Raw genomic sequence first — 24344 nt, 5'->3', positions numbered from 1 at the left:
AGTCCCAGTTTCAAACGCTTTCTCCTTTCACGAAAAGGAGAAAGCGGAAAAAGTTTTTTCCATGTCCTGTAAAATTTGATTTTGGACTTAAGGTGTTTTTCAAATGACCGATTCAGATACCATATAGGGACCAATAGGTAGTATATAAATAATGAATGAATTATTTTGTATACTAACTCGTTCTTTAATTATATTATCACCAATGGCACGAAAAATCCTAACTGGTTTCCAAAAAAAATAATCAATAATATGATAAAATCTCCTAGAAGTTATCTTTATTTTTCGTTCTCCTGAAAAATCAGGTTTTAACATATGGGAGTTGCAATGAGAGTGGCAACAGTGTTAAATTACTTATACAGAAAAGTAGGTACACTATTTGGTTTAAGCATAACAGACAACAGAAGTGGATAAGCTAAACGTGCATTTTCAATACAATTATACGTTTAAAAATAAGTAAATGCATAATATATTAAAAAAAAAAGCTGTGCAGTCTTATATTAAAGGTAAAGACCTTTATATCAAAGTAAAAAAATGACTAGTTAATTTTTTATTTATGATCCTAAAAATGGGAAACTTTTTTCAGAATGTTCATACAAAAAGAGTTTAAGTACAAATATAAAAAAATGATATAGATAATATAAGATATATCGAACTACATTTATTAAAATTAGTACTGTATCAGATAGTTTTATATCATGTCTGTTTAATATAACATATAACTTTTTTTTATTATTTAAATCTATAAGTGTAATGTTTACATTTTCAGCAGTTAATTTTATTTATTTTTAAACATGTTCAATTACTTATATTTTATAATATGTTAAAGTAGTTATTAATAACTTTACATAAAAATCAATTTAATTTTATAAATGTTTTTGTTATATTAAGTGTACTATTAAAATTATTTTTAATTTTTGGAATGTTGCATTTTTTTAAATATTAAATTGAAGAAGTCTACACATTTTATGTTTGAATTATCGAATATGATAAATTATTATTCTAGTGTGTTTTTACTAACATTATTATTATGATGTGTTAATAAAATTGATCAATAATTAATATTATACACTGAACACAGATTGACCAGTAGTTCTAGTCTAAATTTCTCAGAATTGTTAACAAACATTTTAGGTTGTCAAAACAAAGATTTAGAATGTAGATTGTAACATTTATGTCATAATATGATATCATACATACGTATACATAGTAACTGAGCTAGACATGAACACACTAAACGTATGTTATAGGTCCTTTTTTTTACAGATCTGTGTCAATGTATTCAAACCTTAGCTATGTTTCACAATAACCTGGATTTAGAGTGATATTTGGAATCAATTCAATCCGCTCGACATCTTCACCGTCTTCCAATCCTAATTGAATTATAAGGTGGTTAAATATTTAAAAAAATGTACATATTGTTATCAAGTCAGAAAACACAACACTTACTTTTTTGTATTCTTGGGTCTTTGATTAGTAAATAACACAATGCAATTCCGAATATACTGAACGTGCTCATAATAACAACAACTGCAAACATCCATGCCCTCGTATCAAATTTATCAATTCCTTCTAATAAATGTTTTTCCAATTCTAAAAGCATATTATTAATTGAATACAAGTGGGTAATTATGCAAAGTTATAATTATGAATAAGTTAAGTTTTTAAAAATTTTTTTTATCAAAAATAGCACAACTATCTGTATGTTTTAGCCTCATTTCATTTATAAACAATACTATACTGCTTAACAAGAACATTTACTCTATATTTAATAGTATATACATTTAAATATATATTTATTATTTACCATCTTCGGACATTTCGCTTAACGTCTGAGTATTAATGACTTTTTTTTCACCATTTCCTACTATATTGCTAGCCCACATTTCAACTGTATACAATGTGTTTGGTTGTAAATGATAAATTTCTTTCTGAAGCTAAAATAAAACAAATAAAAAATAGATTTAATATCTTTAAGCAACATAATTTTGTTAAAAGAAAAACAAATTATATTTAGATTTTTATAACATAAAACATATATATACTATAATCTATTTTATTTATTATTTAAATTTACATTTAAAAATGTAAAATTAATAAAATAAAAATGATATTTTATACTTAACTAATACTTTTAAAATATAATTGAATTTGTAATTAATTTTACTGAGAGTATATTATGTAAATTAAATTGAGTTTTTAAGCCAATTATTAAGCTGTAAAAAAGTGGGGAACCATTAAATATGAAAAAGGGTAATTTATTAGTAGATAAAAATATACATTGTATAAATAAACATTTAACGAAAAGTTTCATTTAAAAAAAATATTTAATATTAAATATCATTGAATAAAATACATAGAATAACATAAAGCTAACGATATATTTTTTGTAAATCAATATTTTTAAATAAAATATATTAGACATTATCAATAAACTTACACTTGTTATATCTGTTTGAAAAATTAGCCAATTATCACTAGAGTTATTAATTTCTTTAACTCTAATTGTCACATTGGCGACAGGAGATTCACCTTCATTTTTTACTGCTTCCCATCTAATAAATAATAGCACAGTATAAGGGATAACTTTAACACCTAACAAAGGCCCAGGTAAACCTAAAAACAATAATTTATGATTTATTTGAAGACTATTAGTATACATGCTATATTAATACTCACTAATTGCTTTTAGCTCGATTTCTGCTAACGGAGCATGACCAACATAGTTATTGGCTGTCCCTAGATCACAAATATAAATACCAGAGTCGGATATATCTACTGTAGATATAAACAAATCTCCGTTTTTCAAGACTTTGGCTCGGCCTGGCAATTCTTTGTGATTCATTTTCCATAATATATCCGCGTGTTTAGAAATGATATTTCCACAATTTAATGTTATATTTTCTCCCACTTTAGGGAACACTTTAATGTAATTTTTAGCTCCATTTATATCTAAAGGAAGAAAACCAATAATTATAATTGTAAAAAATTCTTCAAATATAAACATTTATTTTCTTTAGATATACAAATAAGTATAGTAATGATTAAAATTTATATAATGAATAGAATACTTCAACAATAATTTAATAGTCAGTGTCATGACAAATAATTAATATAATAATCAAGTTCCGGTCAAGCAATATTTTAACAATAGAATTACAATAAGGTAAGGTGTGTTAGCAATTGTGTGTATTGATTACTAATTGATGGATAATGCATAGAACGGCATATATTTTTAAAAGCTCTGAAACCTTACATATTGACTTATAAAAAGATTTCAATACTTACGTTGAATCGTCAATTGGGAGGTAATGCAAAAATAAAATAAAACAAAACTATTGAGTTTGTAAAACGTCATTTTTAAACGTGCATCAGTCAACTTGTATCAATTATCATTGTATCGCACTTGTTTATTAAAATGAACACACTCATATAAACATTTTGGCATTACTATAGATTATGAAACCATTACTGATACACTCTACATAATATATTTGATTTGTAGGGTCGTCAATTTAACACAATTAAATACTTAAGCTATTAACTAGCTGCTAGCATTCGGCTATCAACACTCATCCATCTTCTTCAGTTCACTGTGGAGTGCGGACCGCCAGTCGCCAGACGCCTGATATCTTCTCTTATCCTAATCACACTTCCAGAGAGAAAGGTCCAATGTTTTGCTAACAGTGCACCATTACACAAAAAAATACAGGTATGTCAGTAACATGTGATAATCATAAAATGGTTGCTTAGGGTCTTGGGCGCTTGGAATTTTTACGGGAGAAAGTAGCCATGTTGTCAAAATGTATGTCTTTAAGTTGCCGAATTACCTGTCACCACTGAACTCAATATAATATATTAAGTTCAGTACCTGTCACAATATCTATATAGCGTCTGATGTTACCATCCATTATTTATTGATTTTTTTTTTTATTATAATGCGATAATATGAGATGTAATTTTTTTTTCTCATTGAAACATCACAGAATATAAATTCCTTGTTTACAGTATATGCTTTACAAAAATCCAGAACACACTCATACAATTTCAAACTAAATTCTAATATTTCTGAATATTTTTTTAATTGACTTAAAATCAACAAATTTCAAGTGAATAATTCTTCGTTTACTTTATTTTTGACTATTGCAAACATGTTGATAACAATTTGTTGACGTTTTGATTGTAGATAAGACTAACGTAAACACTAAACATGTTTTGAACTCGGTTTTCTTTGAATTTGATTATTTGTATAGACTATATTGTAATTGATTTCAGATTTATCATTATATAATTATTTATTATACTAATACTATTATTTGCATTAAGATAGACAATTTGATTAATTTATAAATCTAAGGTATGTTTAACATACTATAAATTTTCTTATTTAACTTAAATTCAAAACTATTAACTTATGAATTTAGAAGTGTTCAACAGAGTTAACTGGAAGGTATGACTATTCATTTTAATACTTCAATTTTAATTGTAATACTCCAAAAGAAACTAGTAATACAGCAGATATATAATATATTTTAAGTAACAGAGTACATTATAAATGATGAAACAATGTTACATTTTTAAAGGTTTGAAAACATATTTACACTTTAAATAGTGAGGAAACGGTACTCTCCTGCTGTCACCTATTACCAAATAACAAGTTTAACTATAGCGTGTATCACCTTGTGATTAAATGTACAAACTTCCTAATAACCCCTCTATGTTCATTCAAAACTAGATTCACTATAAAAAAAGAATTAAAATCATAATGTACATTTTTAGTACATTTAGTAATGTAAAGGCTGAGTGATCTGAAACTTCAATAAGTGATTATTTGTTTTCCCTACAATGTTCTTTAAATATTTATTGAGGTAGCAAAACTTTACCAGGGTTTGTTTTTTTCTTGCTGAATTAGACTTATAAACTTCAACAACCTTTATGAATAAACTTCTGATATGTATGTACATTTTTTATTTACAATATATTATGGTGTCCCACTTTAATAAATTATTCCTAAAGTACAATTTTATACTATGCCCATTTCTATGACAGTGTAAAATTTTCTTGAATGAAATTGTTCATTTGTGACTATAAAAAAGTACCGAATCATTAAATATTTGTAAAATAAAGAAACATCAACATTTTTGTAATTTTTAGGAGGGCACTGGAGGACGTTCCGGTATGTATTGCGAATGGGCATCCTTAAGTTTAGCAGTACAAAACTGTGGTGAAACCGGACAAAGCGTTCTGAATAAATTTCCAGCTTCTTCTGGTAAAGAAGTAGTTACTTCTGTCATTAAACAGTTGACATCAAATTTGGGTATAACACATCCACCGGAACCCAGCAAACTTGTCAAGGACACTGAAGTTACCTGGTGCATGGAAGTTAGTAAATTTATATTAATAAAATAATATATAAATGCTGATTAAATGGAATTGTACTTATTAAACCACATTTTTTAATATTATTTAGGTAATCTGTTACGGATTAAGTTTGCCACTTTCAGAACATGACACAATTAGAGATTGTGTGCATATTTATTGTGACTGGCTGTCAGCGTTATATGAAACACCTAAAGTTTCAGTTCCTAAACCTGTATGCAACGACCCTAACTTATATGCTAGAAAGATAATATCGCATTTCTATAACTTATTTGTGCCTCGTAAGGGAGAAGGTTAGTAGTATTAATAAGATTATGTATTATTCAATGAAGCATTTAAATTTATTAAAGTATATTTAATATTTATTATAATGGTATTTAAAAACTAACAAGTTATCTTTTATTTCTGTTGCAAGTCTGGACATTTTTATATTTGAATATTGGTAAGGTTTTAGGTTTTGATTTTGTCTATCGTAGATAAAGGATTAGTTCTATGATAATGTTCTTTTGTTTTTATTGTTTTAATTATAAAATGTATTATATGTTTAATATGTATTATATGTAATATTAAAGGCCCTGATACGATCAATCGTCAAGCTGTTTTATGTCATCGCGTTTTAAGAACTCTTCATGATTTATCTCGAAATTCTAAAGTCATCGAAACAGAAACATGGGAAGCTTTATTATTATTCCTTCTTGCTATAAATGACGCTTTATTAGCTCCGCCAACAGTTAAAGGTATTTATCATTAAAAAAATGTTGATTTAATGATTAAGTATGCTATTTAAGATAAAATATAAGCTATAAAAGATTTTATTGCAGTAAAAAATTAGTTTCCTCTTTCGTGTAATACAAGTAAAACTGTTTTTATGACATTTGCTTTATCCAATGTTTCTCTACCTTAAATAATTGCCTTGAAAAATCACTCATCTAAATGTTTGGAAAATCTAAATTGCGATTGTTTATAAACTCCGATTGTTTTAAATTAAATTGTGTTGGTAAAGTTAAATACTTATGAATTTTTTTTTGATGAAGATACGAAATGGAAAACACAAATAAATGTAAATAACAAAAGATTAAGGAAGCTTTATTTCGTGTTTAAAGAATTAAATATGGTCTTAGATTTACTTACTTTACGTGATATATATTTTGCTCTGGTTCAACCGGTTTTATCATATAGCATAGTACTGTAGTGGTCAGCGTACCCATCTGCTATCGAATCATTAATGTTACACATAGAAACTTGATAAGAATCGCATTAAAAGAATATAACAGTATAAATATGTCACAACTATTTGATATTTTCAACGTATTTAATATAAATCAACTTTATGATTATTGTTCAATTATTCAATTACAAACAGATATATAATCAGAGTAATAATGACCAAAATTATACAATTAAAATTTCCGAAGGAAGAAGAGTAGGACGTCTCGAGATCCCTAAAAACAGTACTACTACTTGTCAACATTTCTACGTTTATGGAGCCATATTGATATTTAATAAATTGCCTATGGAAATTCGGTTAATTAACGATAAGAAATTATTTAAACCTAAGGTTAAACAAATTATTTCTCTAAAACGCAATTATTAATTATTGCTGTTGTTATTTTAAGAAAGAATATTCTAATTAAATTAAATGTTTGTCATCGTGTATTATCTTTGCTAAATTTTTTTTTTATATATATAAATAACTTATTTGTTTATTTTTTTGTTATTTTATGTTTTCAATATGTATACATATGTAAAAAGACCCCCTCTCAACACAAGCTTGCTTAAAAAGAGGAGTAATCAACTCATTTGTATTATATTATCATGGTACCTACCCATTGTTTTAGCTATGTTACCTTTATTGAGTTGAAAAAAAAATAAAATGAAGAGACTATAAAATGAAATAGATATTCTAATTGAGAGTGAAAAACTGAAACATACATTTTTTAATACAAAAATGAATTTTTTAAATTTGAGCAACGTTTCATAAAACTTAGTTAAGAGTTAAGAAAAACCTTAAATTTTTATTTTGTCAATATGATTGATGGTAATTTATGAAACATTTTTCTATGTATATTGTATTTTATAGTCTTCTAAATATAATGTTTAACATCATGAAATCATTTTACAGAAGATGTAGGAGAAGAACTGTGCGAACGTGTGCTAAGTGTTTTAATAGAAGTATGGCTCGTTGCTTGTGTACGTTGTTTTCCTTCACCTTCACTATGGAAAACTTTACGAGAAATGGCTGTTACATGGCGTCACCGTACAGCTCTAATTCATCAATGGAACCGAATAAATTTAGCACTTACTTCACGTTTACTTACTTTCATGTATGGTCCTGACTTTCCTCAACTTAAAATACGTTAGTAGTAAAAAATGTTTATTTCTTAATAAAATGAATGTAATACAATATACCTAATTAAATTGGTCTTTATTTCTAGCTATCGAAGATAGTCAACTCATACCTCCAGGAATGTCCAATGATACTATCGCTCAAAGTTGGTTTAGGTTATTACAAACGATTGGTAATCCAGCTGATCTAAGTCGACCATCTACAATTAGTCGAACTCCAAAGTTTTTACAAGCTGCACTTTCTGATCCCCAACATAGGCTTGTCGATCCATCCAATCACCCATGCTTAAATGTTTTGCCTTATAATTTTTATATAGCTGTCCGTGGAATCGCATCACTTGTGGACGCGTTTTTAGGCAAGCTTTTATTTTTATTATCCTTTATCGACAATTATTTCATTGATCCTCTGAAGAAAGAGTATTAGAATAGCACATTTGCTGTTCTGGTATCTTGTGTAAATATAAACTTGAATGCACACTTTTTTATGATAGGTATTCCTTCTCATCCCACTATTATTTGGGACGATATATTACCTTGGAGTTCGGGAAGCACATTTGAAAAAAAAGAAGGAAATGTAGTAACACAAACACCGCCCTCTCAGCGACGATTGGCAAAAAGTTTTAGCGTTGCACCATCGCTTACCAATAAGGGTACATAAACAATCACAAATTTAACATAAAGATTTATTAACCTAGTTTAATGTTGATGTATCATTTTACATTCACTAATTGGGTATCAGGTAGTTGTACAAATAATATTTTAGACACTAATCCTATTCTTACTACAAAGCGTAATTAAAATATGGTAAAATAAATATTAATTGAGTAATTTTCGGATATATCCACGTCACATGTTTTATGCTGATGTTTCGGACTCTGTGCAGAGTCTATCTTCAGGGCAATAGTGGTCTCGACTGTTCAAATGCCGTGACCATACGTATATGACCATACGAGTATGGTCACGGCATTTGAACAGTCGAGACCACTATTGCCCTGAAGATAGACTCTGCACAGAGTCCGAAACATCAGCATAAAACATGTAATGTGGATATATCCGAAAATTACTCAATTGATATATCAATCCACGAAAGTTTTAACGCATTCAAAATAAATATTAGTAACATATAAAGCTATTAACTGGTTGGCTATGGGTTTGTAAATTTAAGTCTTTGAACTGTTTAAATGTTTATAATGACATGTAAATCTTTGTAAATGGGTAAAAATATTAATCATATTTTGATTTGTTGCATCTCATAATTTATTTTATAATTAACGAACAATTATTTTTTATACCACAATTTTATGAAATTTTGTTTGCACATTGTACATATTAGATTTTTTAGGGCATGTAATGGTTTATAGCTAAAACTTAACCATAAAATTGGACTTATTTATTTTAATTCAAGCTATTATTTATAAAAATTATATTTTATTAAAAAAAAAAAACAACTTATCTAAAAAAATATTCTTGTTTAACAGTCATTTCCGTAAATGTTAATTGTAACTACTTCTTTCTTATAGGTATGCCAAAATCATCATTAGTTGGTCTAACCACTAGTCGCATTAGTGCTCAGCCAAATAAACACTCTGCTTCAACTTCATCAATATCATCGACAATAATAGGTATGTTTTATGTCAAATGGCTCCTTATTTAATTTATTATTGCTCGGTATTTGTCTTATAAATTAAATGTTTTTAAGATTATGTATATAAAGTATAAAATTTTGTTTCAATACAGAACCTAAAGTATTTACAGAAAATCGACCTCGTTGTAATAGTATCCTCCACCTTTTTGGAGAATGGTTGTTTGAAGCAGCGTTAATTGGAGTGGATTTCAATAAAGCAAAATCTTCAGCTACTCGTTCGTAGATTTAAAAAAAACTATTAAACAATTTCAAAAAAATGTATCTACTTATAAATACATAAATGTAATGGTTTATTTAGCTGATAGTAGCAGTAGGATGTCTAAAAGACCCAGTTCAGTAATGTTTGACACTACAAGCATAAAAAGCAGTGGTTCTGGCGGTGGTTATAGCAGTATGGGAGGCGGCAGCACCGCTTCAGCATCACAGCCAAATTCGCTAACAGACAATGTTTCGGATAGTATAGATTCGATAACGTCTAGTTCGATCAATGTTGCTCATTATGATCGCTTTATGCCTGGACGTGCAGAAGCTATAGGTACACTATGTAGAATATTTTGTTCAAAAAAAACATCAGAAGAAATACTTCCAGTTTATTTAGCCAGATTTTATATGGCAGTCTACGAAGGACTACATGTTAATGAAGTAAGGCTAAAATTTTTCAATTACTATTTTCTTAAGCATTAAACTTTTTTTTTCTAATAACATATTAAAGTTAATTTTTAAACAAAGCACTTTTTAAATTTGATACAAATTATGTTTTTTGTTTACTAAAAAATTAAAACTAATAATAAAAATTGTTGTTTTGTTTAGATGCATGAATGTGACGAAACAATAACTAGCATACTGTTAAATTCTGCTGATCTTCTACGATTGGATTTAAATGGAATTAATGTATTAGTACCCTACATTATTGAAACCTTGGAATTAGTATTACCCGAAAGAGATTTAAAATTCAAGTAAACAACTTATTATTTAAATTTCATTGTGTTAGGAGTCAAAAATACATTAAAAAAATGTTACAGGTCAAACACTATACCTAAAAATGAATTAAGGCGATCTGCAATACACTTGTTGCTCTCTATGCTTGCATTCCCATTGCATTTCAAAGTAATTAAGTTGTCACAATATTTATTCAACTTATATTATTTATTTAATACTACAATAATAATAATAATATATTATGCTTAATGCAGGATTTGACAATAAAAGAATTCAATTCCTCGAGTAATATGTCGCGAGGATCTATTATTATGGGTGAACTAAAACCTCGTGTGATGAATCTTCTTATTAATGCTTTACAATTTGAATCTGATTCCCATAATTCCCAAATGCTATTAGGTACAGTGTTTTTACATTGTTTATTATGATTGTATTAATGTAGTTAATTTTTTTTTAAATTAGGAGGATTATTGTTGTGCGTACAAGATTCTGCATTTTATGAAGAATCTGAAAATGACACAGAATCTGACGTAACTGCACAAAGTGATACGACGTCAAACTTATTGTCATCAGGTATTCTTATACACGTAACATTAAGACAATTGTAACTTAATTATCTGTTCTTTAAACTCACATGTATAAAATATATTATTACATTTTGCGCTTTATATTTTTGTTGAGCACGATATGTTTTTTTATTTTATTTTATTTTTATTTGCGCCTGTTTGCATAGTGGATACAATGAGTTCATTTAGCTTACCGTCCAGTAATCAAGATCAAATGGTGAGTTTACCGCAAGCAAATGCAAGTAATACTCAAACTCCTGAATCCAGTTTAGAACCAGCTGGCTTTTATTTTTCTGACGCCTTTGACTTCTCAATGTTAAACAAAAGTAATAATTTTCACAATATCATTTAAATATGATTGCGCTATTAACAAACATTCATTTAATTATTACTTTACTTTTTAATAGAGTTGTTTAAATTAAATTAGTTTTAATTATTATATCACTATATTAGTAAAAGTGTTATTTTGATTTCAGTATATTATAACACAGAAAAATTTGATATCTATTTTATATCAGTGAATTAAATAGTTTAATTCTAATTATTTTTTTCATTTCTAGACTCTGCTCATGCATTATACGTAAGAGCTACGTATTTAGTATGTCACCGATTAATATCTTCATGGAAATCTGATCTGAATATATCTCTAGCTGCTTTGGAATTACTTATGGGCCTAGCTAGAGTGCACATCAAAGAAACAGGTGATTATAATATTTGTTAGGTCCAAAAAAATACTTTTTTATGGTATAACAAGACCTCAAAGTTCCATTTATATTAGATTTATACACCTTATACACCATTATAATATTATAAAGTTTTTAAAGATATATAAGCTTTAAAAATAATAATTTAATTTTTCATGCAGCAAAAAGACGAACTGGTAAATTATATTTAATGCACAAAACATTTATATATCAGCCCAACATGATATGTTATTTAAATCAATATTATAGTATCAACGGTTTTGTTTAGACTCTTTAGAATGTAAACGAGCTGTAAAATGGTTATGTGATTATATAACCTATCAATGTTCGCGACCACCTCCCGCTCATTCTCGTGACTTGCATTCCACTATTGTTGCTGCTTACCAATGTGCTGCTGTATGGCTTGTGGCTCACCCTTACTTATTAGACGATAAAGACTGTTTAAACACAATTATTGAAGTGGTTGAACTTGGCATATCTGGTACTAAGTCACATGTAAGTTTTTTTTACAATAGTAGTAGCAATAATTTCAATCATCTGTTATAAATCATTTAGGGGAAACCACAAGAAACAATAAAAATGAAAGACGAAAAAGAACTTAAGCCAGCATCAATGAGAGTACGAGATGCTGCTGAGTCTTTACTGACTATTATTTTGGAGCAAGTAGGAATGAAAACATTAAATTTATTTTAAATCATATTACTTATAATAATATTATTTAATTAATAAAAGGAACTTTTTCACTCTAGATTGGATATTTCCCATCTATATGTGGTGCCGAAAGTCTATCATGTTTATTAGATGAAATTACTTTAATAAAGCATTGCAATTCAATTGCAATAGATAACGTTGAATGCAAATCGCATGCTGTATCGAAGTTTCGATATTTTGTACTTGAAAATTCAATAATTCTAGCACTTTTTGAAGAACCTTTAGGCAATGATCAAGGTTTGACATTTGTTTATTTTATATTATGTAATTGTTTATTTGGTAGCAATTTAAAATTTATGTTTTCAGATGCTCAACCAACATTGACGATTCTAATCAGAGGTTCATTTGGACGACAAGCATGGACTCTTCAGCTGAGGCATTTGCCTAGACACCGATCTTCATCTACAAAGCAGTATAATTCCTGCCCAGGTAGACCCGTCCCAATGGAAGAACCTGGCCGTCACAAAAATAATCGAAAATTTACTAGACACTACTCAGAAACCATTGACCGAGTACCTATTTGTAAAATGTATGCACAGTTACATACAATAGTTAATACCAATAAAACTAAATGCTCGTTTTATTGTTTTGCTTAATTTTTATTTTAGAGATAAATCGATTCCAAGTTTAGACAGTTTAGTGTTTGATGACGAAGAACATAACATTTTGTCGAGCTTAATAGAAAAGCAAAAAGAGATGGAAAACACCTGCACAGAGCCTTTGCCAAAAGCAGTAGAAATTATGCCTCCTCAGCCGTGTACAGATTTTAGTACTGCTAGGCTATTTTTATCTCATTTTGGATTTTTATCTAGGTTAGACGATACAAATGTGAGTTAAGTTTATCATAAGTATATTTTTCATACTTAAATTTTTTTATTTTTAACTACACAAAAAGTAATAATAAAACAAATTTAATTAAATAAATGATTTTATGATAGCCAGGTTTTCATATTGAATGCTGAAGCATGATAAACTAAATTGGAATAAATACATTTTCAATCATGAAAATTTTAATTTGTTTCAGTTGCTTTAAAAAATGTATTTTGTATTTAATTGATATGTAATTAAAATGTATCTTTATTAATTGGCTAATTTTATTATGATTTATTATCAGCATTAAGTTATAAATTATACAAAATATTGTATTTTTTAGCATTCTTCAGTTCCATCATTAGTGGCATTGAATGTACATCACGAAAACTTTTGCAAAGACTTAGAAATTCTAGACAATACTCCATCACGCACTTGTGACACATGTCATGTGTTTTATGTTAAAGATGGCCAAACAAATTATAGAGATATTCTGATGAATGTGGTAAGAGCAACCAGAAATAACTTTTTATTTCTACTTCATGGAAATATTTCCATTTGATACTTTATAATATATAAGTTAAGTAATTATGAATTCATTCAAATTTTTTAAAATTAAAATCTAGACTTCCAATACATTAGTTTCTTCTCATTTTTTGGAAATGCTTACCAACCTCGGTTGGCCAACCATTATTAGCGAACATCCTGGATGGACTGGCCGATTTGAAACTAGTTGGAATCTACCTGGATTCAAGGAGAGTGATGACCAAAAATTGAACACAGCTCATGGTGGCAGTCTTTACAGTGGCAAAAGTCACGTGATATATTGGGCGGATGTGAGTTCTGAAATAGCTTTTGTTGTTCCGGTAAACAAAAACGAACGTGAACAAACTCAAAAATGTGATGGTTTGTAAATAGATATAACCAATGTGACAAACAATAATAAAATCATAATTAAGTTTGAAATATACTATTTTTTCAGCTACTATTTTGAAAAGTGAATCAGTTATGCATTCCAAACAAATGGCTGCTAGAACCACTTCTATTGAAATTGATTACAAAGGTAAACCCACTCAACCGCCAATTGAACCCCCTAAGAGACGTCCGCAGTTTATTTCAGCTACCGTTATGCTCGTTTGGCTGGAAAGTTTTGAAGATCATTTACATTTTCCAGTTGGTAAGAAAAACGGTTTCTATTATTCTGAAGTACAAATTAAAAACAAATAAAATCTACTTATTTAGCGGATCTTCTACCATTTACAAGTACGGGTATGGAACCTGCCACACACGTAAAAGACATATGTGATGTTCACATCATATTTTTGCATGCATTGCAAAGTGGACTACTCAGGGTAAAAATGCAAAGTCCAGCAAGCAGGTGAATATTAAATGAAATGACTAGACTGTAGATTTTTTTTAAAATTATTATTTATTTAATTAGAACAAATATTGCCACACCCTTAGTGGATGGAATGGTTATTAGTAAAAATGTGGTTGGTTCGATGGTAAGACAAACAGCGTTGAACATTTGTAGACGAAAGAGACTGGAAAATGACAGGTGAATATTAATAATTTAAAAAAAAAATTTAAAGATTTTTAAAAAATCTTGACTTACTAATTGCTATTGTTTTAGCTTCCAGCCTGGTCATATTCGGAGACGTTTGAAAATTCAAGAGATTGTTGGCAAATATCAAATGAAAAAGACTAAACCTGAACTCTATACTTACTTGTTAAGTAATGCAAACTCAGTTTAATTTTTCTTACCAAATAATGACTGTGCAATATTTTTTTTGGACACTTATTTAAAAATATATATATATTTAACACATACATACAAGTCTATCCTCATGCATTAACCTGGAAAGTATCATGTGATTTATTTAATTTAGTTAACATATGTTTTATCTATTTATCCTTATTTATCTTTGGACTTATATTATTTTTTTTTTATGAAATAAGACATTTATTTTTACAAGTATTATGTTTATAAATTGTAATGTTATTTCTATAATTTGTAATAAAAAAATTAACATGTTTACTTAATTTGACCTAGGTTAGTGCTCGATATATCTAAATATTTTGCCGTTTAATTATTATTAATTGGTTTCTGAGACCAAATAATGTTACTCATTTTTTTAATATGAACAATTTTTAGTTACATTAGATTTGATCTCATTAGGATTTTGGATCCAAACTGTTTAGTCAACATTATTCTCCAAAAATATACCCTAGATATTGTTACTAAGCTGAAACATTTTTTAAGCTTTGTCAACTCTGAATGCTTAGATGTATAAAGAAAGAGCGGCAAAACTACATAATTTAGGTTAATATCCTTTGATACTACAAATACATTTTATCTACGTTAGTAAAACACAACATAATATTTTATAGGAATTCATTGTATCATAACACAGACACAAAACATTTATTATAGATACACAAGACACAAACACAAAATTTAATATAACAAAAAATTAGCAATAAATAATTAGAAACTTATTAAATATATAATTGTACTTAAATTAATAATCAAGATTCTGTGTTGCACAGCTTATCATATTAATTCTTATAAAAAATAATAAGTACTTAAATCATTTTAAAAGAGTGCAAATATTCAACAGTTAAATAATAAGTTAACTTAGGTGAGATGGTCGGGTAGTACGCCATTTATTGTATACTGTATATTGTATTTGAATTCATATTCTGGTGAACTAAGTGATTCATAACCACAATCTTCATATAGTTCCATTTCCACACTATCACTGTCTTGGCAAATTTCAACAATGTGTTCATCATAGCTAGTACTTACTTCTTCGACAGCATCTTCTACAATTATAAAACGTTCCAACATATTGTTTTCTTCTTCCGATTCATCTTCAGTTTTAATTTGAATATCAGGTTTTAGTGCTTGTGCATCATCGTTAGGAATCAAAATGTTGTCTGTGTCTGTATTTGATATCAGTAATGAGTCATCTTTTATATTTATGTCATCATGTATGCCAATATCTTGGCTGGATTCCATGATCTCTGGTGTGCTCCCCACCATTTCATCAAAATTAGTGTCATTGAGAAAACTCTGCTAGGAATAAAAATCATTAGGACAAAAAACATTGAGTTACATAATATTCAGAAAGGGTAAGCACTTACTTCGACAAGTAGTTCGTCTGCAATTTTTTCCAAACGTTCTGAAACTTTAGTGTCAAGCCAGTCCATGCTAACATCGTCTGGCAACTGTAGGTCACCGAAGATTGAACAGTCATCAATAGGTACAGAATCTGACAACAGAGCATCGTATAGGACATTCGATTCCGTTTTCCCTTCTGCAGAGGGTGTCTATCGGACACTGCAGGTCCTTCAATCGATATCCTATCGTTTACTACTGGTGTACACGGTTCTGTAGCTACTGCCTCTAATCTTGACGACTCAGCTAGCTGTTCTCGTAGCCTTTCATTTTCTGCCATTAGTTGCTCTTGGTCATAGCGTAACGCCTCCACTTCATTTTTTAATTGTAAATTCTATAATAAGAAAATCAAAAAAAATATTATATCTTTATTATATTAGCTAAAAACTAGAGAAGACCTAAGTATTTAGAAGGTTAATTAATACAAATGTATTAGGTCAATCTGTCAATGGTTAATTACCATGATATTAATTATTAGTGTATAATATAATACTCGCCTCTTTCCTCAATCCGTGGACCATGCCTGATAAAATGTTAAATTGTGCTTTTTTCTTGTCCCTTGATAACTGTGCAGCTTCTCTATTGCGTAGTTTTCTGTAAAACAAAATAAATTAATAAAGATACTAATGATTACACAAAGCAGAGATAATTGCTAATTGAAAGTATAACTTTTTTGGTACAAATATATTTATTACTGGTAAAAATTAATATTATTAGATTAGTTGCCGAAGCAGCCTAACCCATTTGCATAGGGAAAATGAAGGAGAAATCAATTACATTCGTGTAAGCACAGTTGTTTACTTTCAATAAGAACTCGGAAACATAAGTATTAATATATACAGAATGTTTCATTAGGGTAAGATACTCGATATCTCTTAAAATAATTACAATTTTGTAGTGTTTTTTTTAAAACATTTTTGTTCATATATATATATATATATATATATATATATATATATATATTCTCATTGCATAAGAACCAATGCTAGCCACCAAGGTCATGCAATCCCCTGCGAATTTTTTTGGGGGGTTACGTTAAGTCGAAAGTGTACGAGAATAATCCCCGTGATCACACCAAACTCAAACAAGAAATCTGAAGAGTGATGGTTTTAAACGTAAACTTCAGGATCTACTGAACACAACCATTTGCGATTTTTTTAATTCTGATCAAAAGTAAAAAAGTTATTGAATTTTTTTAAAAAAACATTCTTTCTTGAACACCCTTTTTTTTTTATCTGTGAGCATTACTCTAACGCACTCTTCTCCCTCCTATCCTTAATTTTAAACTTCAATAACTTTAAAATTAATAATTCAAAACTGATTATTATGGACCATTCAAAATTTCCAGAAAATTATTCTTAATTTAAAAAATTAATTAAATATATAAGTTTTGAAAATTGATAGAACTCTGTAAGAAAAGAAAAAAATTTGAGTATTGCCTAATATTGTAAAACAACATATTCTAAAGTATATCCAAAACGAAAAACCATAAAATTGCAATTATTTTAAAAGAGAATGAGTGTCTTATGAATCACCCTATAGTATTATTATTATAAAGTTTTTGTTTAAGTGTAAGTTATACTTAGGAACAATAAAAAAATCGACGTTTCAAAGTTTACATTGAAATGGAACAGTTGTGCTTCATAAAGTATTTGGCTGGTAGGTATCTTAAAATGTTAGTTTCGATTTTGTGAAAAACACTTATGTACAGTGCGTTGTGCGAATGAGTAAACACTCCATGTACAGCCAACAGATAATATAATAAAGTATATACAGAGTGCGACAAGTGTGTCTAGATTAAATGTTACATTAGATGGGTTCATACGTCGGGTTAGCTCAAATTTACTACATTTCCAAACCATATAACCGGTCACCCTATTTATTATGTTTTACAACCCTATAACCTTAAGATTTTAAATGGAAACGTACACATTTTATTATCTTTTTAAAATAAGAATAATTTCCTGAACATTTTTAAGTTATTCATGTTTAAAATTTAGGACGGGAGGAATGGTAGTATTATTTTTATCTGCATGCGTTACTCAACCGCACTCCACTTCCCGTCCTAAATTTTATACTTCAATAACTAAAAGTAATAATTCAAAACTGGTTTTCAAAATTTCCAGAAAATTATTCTTAATTTAAAATAGTAATGCGAAATATATATATCAATTTGAAAATCTAAATTCGTAGGGTAAAAAACATATAAGGATTAAGTGACAGGGCTATATTGTTGAAAAGTACCTAGATCAAATTTAATTAAGCTAACAACTCTAAAAGTATGTAAAAGAATAATTTAAAAGATATTGATTAACTGGGTTATAGTTGAACAATCACTCTGTATATATTATATTATTTTTATAAACATAATTGTATTGCGATTATAGTAACATTAAAAACAGAAATATGTCTGCCGTCTGCGACTGAAAAAAAGAGAAACCAAAAAACATGGAATACTCGTAATTCGTATATGGAGAATACAATTTATTATTAAAAAAAAATGTAGATTAAAAATAATCTCGTTAGCGACACTCGTTCAAAGATAACAGTGTTATCATAACACACTAATTTACGAACGTTATACAGCAGCTTGGTAGTATATACAAACTACTTACACACACATACACAACAGCAGTAAAACATTTTAGACGTATAATAAATTATTTTGTAGGTATTTTTTGTAAATCATAGGGATAAGCAAAAACTAAATGGGAATAATATAATTTAACAAATTATTATCTTTATACTAAGTGTAGGTATAGTGGTATCTATATTAGTTAAATCGCAGTTTGATTTGCATTTCCAAGAAGATCTTGTAGAGGTACTTCGGCAACAAGTACTTCCTAATAATTTACCAATAATATTTTTCATATGTGCAAACGTCGGCCCAAACAGGTGTGTTGCTAATCTAATTTCCAATTATTTTATTACAAAAGCTTTAGACCAATTTATTATAATGTGTCATCGCCATCGGTTTATTTCCACTTCACAATTCTTTAATTATTTTTCAAATTAAAAGTACAAACCGAATTCTCCATTTTGAATTTAAATTTTTGATATGAGTACAAATGTATTATTAAGATTTGGCCAATATGAATGTCTAGTTGTTTATAATTAGTAACACAAATCTATTTAATTCTATTCTCATTTAATGTTTTAAGTGTATTTCTGATGAATCAGACGAGAATAAATACGCATAACTAAATGTTAAACTAAATTTGAAACTGATAACAGAAAATCATATAAAAACGGGAAATCAAAATTTTAACAATGATTTTTATTATATAATATGTTTGACACCAAAAGTTGTACTTGAAAAAAAAACGAATTTTCCCATAACACGACCGTAATACTACAATCTACCACTAGTCAATACTTTATTGTTTTCTATGCAAGTTGTGCAGTTATTTACCAAACCAAGCAGTTCTTCGGTTATCATTAACAGCAATATAATAATTACAACTGCATATTATTATTAGTAGGTATTTAGTAGCATGTCCAAAGTATATAAATGAGAGGAAACATCATAATATGTGGTTAATGCGAATTTCGAACATTTAACCCCCTCCAAAATGTCTTTTAAAATTAAAATATTTTATTAATTTAACAGTTAATTGCAATGACCTATTTACCCATTTCCCTTCATAAATAAATGTGCACATTTATTTCACCATGATTATATAATGTTTTATTATATTGTTTAAAGCCGGGTTCACACGACTCGTCTATTTGCCGAATGTATAGTGAGTACATTTGGTATCCCTTTGACTCGTGTCGCATTTACCGACAATCCGCGGGAAGAGGACGAATACCGAATAACGAATCCACCGTTCCCACGACATGGCGAATATACACGAATACCAAATATTCGGCGAATAGACGAGTCGTGTGAACCCGGCTTAACACGTTAACTGCCATGGGTGGTGCCGGCGATCCCGTGTGTCCTGCCATAGGAGGCCAATTAATTAATTAATGGGTAGTGCCGGCGATCACCATGGCTCAAGATAAATAACTGAACTGAGATCGCCGGCACTACTCATGGCAGTTAACGTGTTAAATTGTATTATCCGGCGGTTCTGCGTCATACTGACTTGTTTGTTAGAAAACTATATTTATTTACTGATCACATTTATCCCTCGGGATTAAAATGACATACTTGCCAGTGACTCATAATATTACTTTGTTTATTGTATTAAGTATTAACCTAAGAAGAAACCAAACAAAATTGACGTTTTTAGCCTTTATATCGCATTTTGTAACATACTAAATAGCGAATGTCTCAAAAACACTAGCTTCCAATTTAGAATTCATGAAATAATCTCTATGGAAATAATAAATGTGCATGTTAAAAATAATGAAATAATTATGTTTTTACAAAATTGGGGTATAGTAAAAAAATTAACAACTATTGAAATGAAAAAAAAACTACTATTTTTAGAACCTATATCTTTTGTTCTAATTTTCCTAAAAAGTTGCGCAGTTATACAGTTCTGTAACGTTTTGTTATGAATGTAATTTATAAAGCAAATTCTAGAAAACATTTTAAAAACGAATTAAATTTTTGCGTTTTCGATCCCGGAGAGAAGCTTGCAGTATACAAAATTATGAAATACAGTTGATAATCGATCGTACTCTATTATGCATATTGCACACACCCATATGCTTAGGATAAAATCATACTGATACCCGTGTGTTTAGTAAGAGCTGTATTCAATAAAATAAGGACTGGTCGAGTATATTTAATCAGTCGTTGTTGTCCTATTGTGGAAAAATAATAATATTATGATTCATGTTTATACATTTAATTGTTTATCCACTTTAGACACACTATTCTGCGTCATCATATCACAATATATATATATATATATATATATATAAATATATTTGAGTATTCGACCATGTATTTATAATATCATAAACGTCAAAAACAGCAAAATATAGTAATATAATAATATATAACGCACAGTTTTTCACAGCGCAGCTCAAGGTCCTTTCCCGTTTCCCATCCCCTCTTTCTTTATACCTTATGCACTAGTTTGACCTTTATGGCCAGTTTTCTAGCAGAAAACACGGGATGCGTCCATCGCATTAATACAGGGTGTCAATTCAATCTAATTCTAAGACACATGATATTTTCAGAATAGTATTGAAGATTTACAGTATTTTTTTTGCCAAAATGATAAATTCAGCTTATATTATGTTGTTTTGCAATATTAATTAAACCATTTTCTACCTCATTGTTATAGTTAACCGTGTTAAAAAGATCACTCTGTATACTTACATCTAATGCAAAATTGAAAATGTTAGTAATAACCAGTGACTATTAATAATAAGAAAAACGGATTGGACATTAATCGGCGTTCCAAAAGGTTACAATTTCAAGTCCAATTTATTCAATAATATACAGCTAAGTGCAGCAATTAAGGAATGTAAATATGTTCAAAATGTTTAGTTAAGGTTCGGCGGTGCCATATTCAATGAAATATTATTGCTGTGAGGGGAGGGCGGAGGAGGGCCTCATATTTCCCTCATCAAGACCGCCGCCTCAAATGTGTTTAATATAGGCGTGTCCTGTCCTCATCTACGTTATTTTATATCTATATATAAATGCTAATGACAGATGCCACCGCGAATATACTCACTTGCGCAATATTTTCTCTTCTGGAGATATGTTTTTCACGTAGGTCCTTTTTGCCGGTTTTAGGGGCATATCCATGTCGCTGCTGCAATCACTGTTGTTGCCACTGCTGATGCCGCACCTGCCTCCGTCCCGGCGGTGTTCCACGTAGCACATAGGACTGAAGATCAACATTTGGTTGGGCCTTATCATGTTTGGCGCCATGTTCAACGATCGATTTTCCTTTCGCTCTGTATACGTAGTGCACGAATTATTACAATAATAATAATAATTATTTCCTCAGAAAAATCGGCGGTTAGTTCATCAAATGTTTTTTCTTAAAAAAACCGTATTTTATCACTTCTATACAATATAATATCTAACAGTAAAACAGACAAAAATATACAACTGTTCTTTAATTTTACCGGTCCGTGATATTATCGCTTAACTGTGTCGGTAGCTACTGGTAATCGCGGTTGAGTCGCAGCCGTGCCGTTGTCGACATGGCACACGCCACACTCGAACTGGCACGGCTATCGATTACGGTCCCCTGTCGAAAACTATCGATAGTACCCGACGAGTATGACGCAAATTCTAGTTTGTTTTCGTTTCAAATTTCAATGAGAAAGAAAAGAACCCAACCTACTTACGTATAATGTTATAATATTATAAATACAAAAAATATCATGTTATTTTTATGACTAAGTCCGAAGTCATACTTTCATATCTACAGACTACATTGACAGTCGACAGACGAGTGACGACAATAAAACTATTTAACTGACGTCGATAAAAATATTACATAGAGTTTACCTACAGTGTAATCATGACTATATTGTATCCTAAACGATTCAAATACGGCATTGAGGGTCTAAAACTCTCGGGTATAACAGCACCGTTACAAATTATTGTAGTTCCTTCACAAAAAGGTCATCGACACGACGTGACGTTGACATAGTATTGCTGTAGTATCAATGGTATAATCCGAAATACCAGTATTCACGCATATTGTATTATAATACTATTTATTTTAGATTCGATGCGGAGCTGATGAGGTATTGTTTTTACAATGATGCATTTTTAATTTTCAATTTTTCTGTCTGAACTCAGCTATCGCCTAAACCGATTTCTTTGTATACCTACCTACCAAGTCTATAGATCAGAAATCGAAAAAATATCAAAACCCTTTCACCTATAATAGGTGGAAACTTTTTCTTTATTTTACTTTTTCGAGCATAGTTTTCGGACTAGTTGTAGTCTGAAAAGTAGACTGGGGGTAAGGAGTGGAGCTATTACTACAGTTTTCTCATAAATCTATAGGACTATAGGTAGTCAAACTTTTTTCTTAAGGAAAACTAAAAAAAGGGGGGAAATGATATTTTAAACGTATTGAATTTCCAGGTTGCTATATAAGAATTAATTAACAGAATTTTTGTACTGAAATTTTGTCAACTAATATAATTTATATTTTAATTATTTAAAAAAAAACAAATATTATTACGCTGTTAAAAAAAAATGTTGCCTGGGCACCTGCTTACTATATATTTTATTTTATAACATACATTTTATTTTCATGTAGGTAAGAACTTATAATACATGTATATAAGATAATTTTTTGTCATTTCTCTAGAAAACTATTTCTCAAATAAAAAAGATGTTTAACAACGAGGTATAATTATAATTTTAAAATCGGGAGTCGGGACCAAACAATCATGATCTTAATCGAGTTTTTTTGAAAGAACGAGCAAAACTTACAATGAAAAAGTCTATAAAAGACAATTATGATTAATGCGCAATATTTTGTAAGGTACTCGAAATTGGAAGTTGACATATTTAGGCGTTTCTTTAGGCATTGTTTACAATGTTGAGGATTTACCGCATGTGTTTTGCTCGGGTTGTACGTTTAGTGTTTATACTTAGACAATAAAAAAAACCATTTTTATTTGGAAAATTTAGTTATTTGAAAATTGTATTTCATCGTACAAACTTAAAAAAATCAGTGGATAGCCCTGATTTTTTTATGTAAAATGAAAAAGATCTTAATCAGTGACAAAAAAAAATCGTATATAATAATATTATAATAATAACGGAAATAATGTTTGATAATAATGCGTACGTCAAAAATATTTATTCTCTACGAATACAATTGGACCTTGCTAAAAATAGTACATATACAGAGTCATTTAAATTGTATATTACTCTGTAGATTACGCAGCAGAAATTTCGATGAAATAATTAAAACAACCATACATAAATATGAATGCGTTAAAACTTTCGTATACATAAATATGTTTTTATATTTCATAATCTACAGTATTATAAAATTACCAAGTATTTATCTTTTTTAGTATTGCATAGAGCTCTATGAACTTTTGAAACTTAAAGGTAACGTATACATTTAATTTACTTTTAAAATTATTAATATTTTGCTAAACATTTTGACTGGTTG

General features: G+C 28.9%; 3 protein-coding genes across 13 annotated transcripts; 1 reads left to right on the top strand and 2 right to left on the bottom strand.

Annotated features, from left to right (window-relative positions):
- Window positions 1-864: 864 nt before the first annotated feature.
- LOC126842666 (uncharacterized) lies at window positions 865-3671 on the bottom strand. The gene is made up of 6 exons (XM_050579741.1): window positions 3286-3671; window positions 2677-2949; window positions 2438-2613; window positions 1805-1934; window positions 1447-1590; window positions 865-1370 (listed from the first exon to the last, which is right to left on the bottom strand). The coding sequence occupies exons 1-6, from the start codon at window positions 3353-3355 to the stop codon at window positions 1291-1293; spliced, it is 873 nt and encodes a 290-aa protein (XP_050435698.1). The 5' UTR covers window positions 3356-3671; the 3' UTR covers window positions 865-1290.
- Window positions 3507-15044, top strand: LOC126842665 (ral GTPase-activating protein subunit beta). Of its 10 annotated transcripts, none has more exons than XM_050579734.1 (29): window positions 3507-3709; window positions 5152-5379; window positions 5468-5669; window positions 5792-5818; window positions 5949-6113; window positions 7499-7732; window positions 7812-8078; window positions 8214-8372; window positions 9243-9344; window positions 9460-9582; window positions 9666-10009; window positions 10178-10323; window positions 10390-10474; window positions 10561-10705; window positions 10769-10879; window positions 11040-11198; window positions 11433-11573; window positions 11738-11752; window positions 11845-12071; window positions 12132-12239; window positions 12326-12524; window positions 12594-12816; window positions 12896-13115; window positions 13441-13602; window positions 13724-14003; window positions 14080-14274; window positions 14340-14475; window positions 14539-14655; window positions 14731-15044. In XM_050579734.1, the coding sequence occupies exons 2-29, from the start codon at window positions 5176-5178 to the stop codon at window positions 14849-14851; spliced, it is 4617 nt and encodes a 1538-aa protein (XP_050435691.1). In that variant the 5' UTR covers window positions 3507-3709; window positions 5152-5175; the 3' UTR covers window positions 14852-15044. The 10 variants fall into 10 exon arrangements, with proteins under 10 accessions (XP_050435691.1, XP_050435692.1, XP_050435693.1 ...); XM_050579730.1 differs by lacking the exon at window positions 3507-3709 and adding an exon at window positions 3962-4447; XM_050579735.1 differs by lacking the exons at window positions 3507-3709; window positions 11040-11198 and adding an exon at window positions 3959-4447.
- Window positions 15045-15517: 473 nt separating this feature from the next.
- On the bottom strand, window positions 15518-22442 carry LOC126843325 (X-box-binding protein 1). Of its 2 annotated transcripts, none has more exons than XM_050580765.1 (4): window positions 21921-22442; window positions 16776-16872; window positions 16245-16612; window positions 15518-16176 (listed from the first exon to the last, which is right to left on the bottom strand). In XM_050580765.1, the coding sequence occupies exons 1-4, from the start codon at window positions 22118-22120 to the stop codon at window positions 16080-16082; spliced, it is 762 nt and encodes a 253-aa protein (XP_050436722.1). In that variant the 5' UTR covers window positions 22121-22442; the 3' UTR covers window positions 15518-16079. The 2 variants fall into 2 exon arrangements, with proteins under 2 accessions (XP_050436722.1, XP_050436723.1); XM_050580766.1 differs by having other exon boundaries at window positions 15520-16173; window positions 21921-22436.
- Between the last annotated feature and the right edge of the window lie 1902 nt (window positions 22443-24344).

This window comes from Adelges cooleyi, unplaced genomic scaffold, assembly GCF_023614345.1.
Source record: "Adelges cooleyi isolate 19-005CV unplaced genomic scaffold, UGA_ACOO_1.1 ACOO_flye_CR_arks_rails_tigmint_CR_PRNA_574, whole genome shotgun sequence".
NCBI lineage: Eukaryota > Metazoa > Arthropoda > Insecta > Hemiptera > Adelgidae > Adelges > Adelges cooleyi.
The sequence above is the reverse complement of the archived record's forward strand: the minus strand, read 5'-3'. Positions and strand labels throughout refer to the sequence as shown.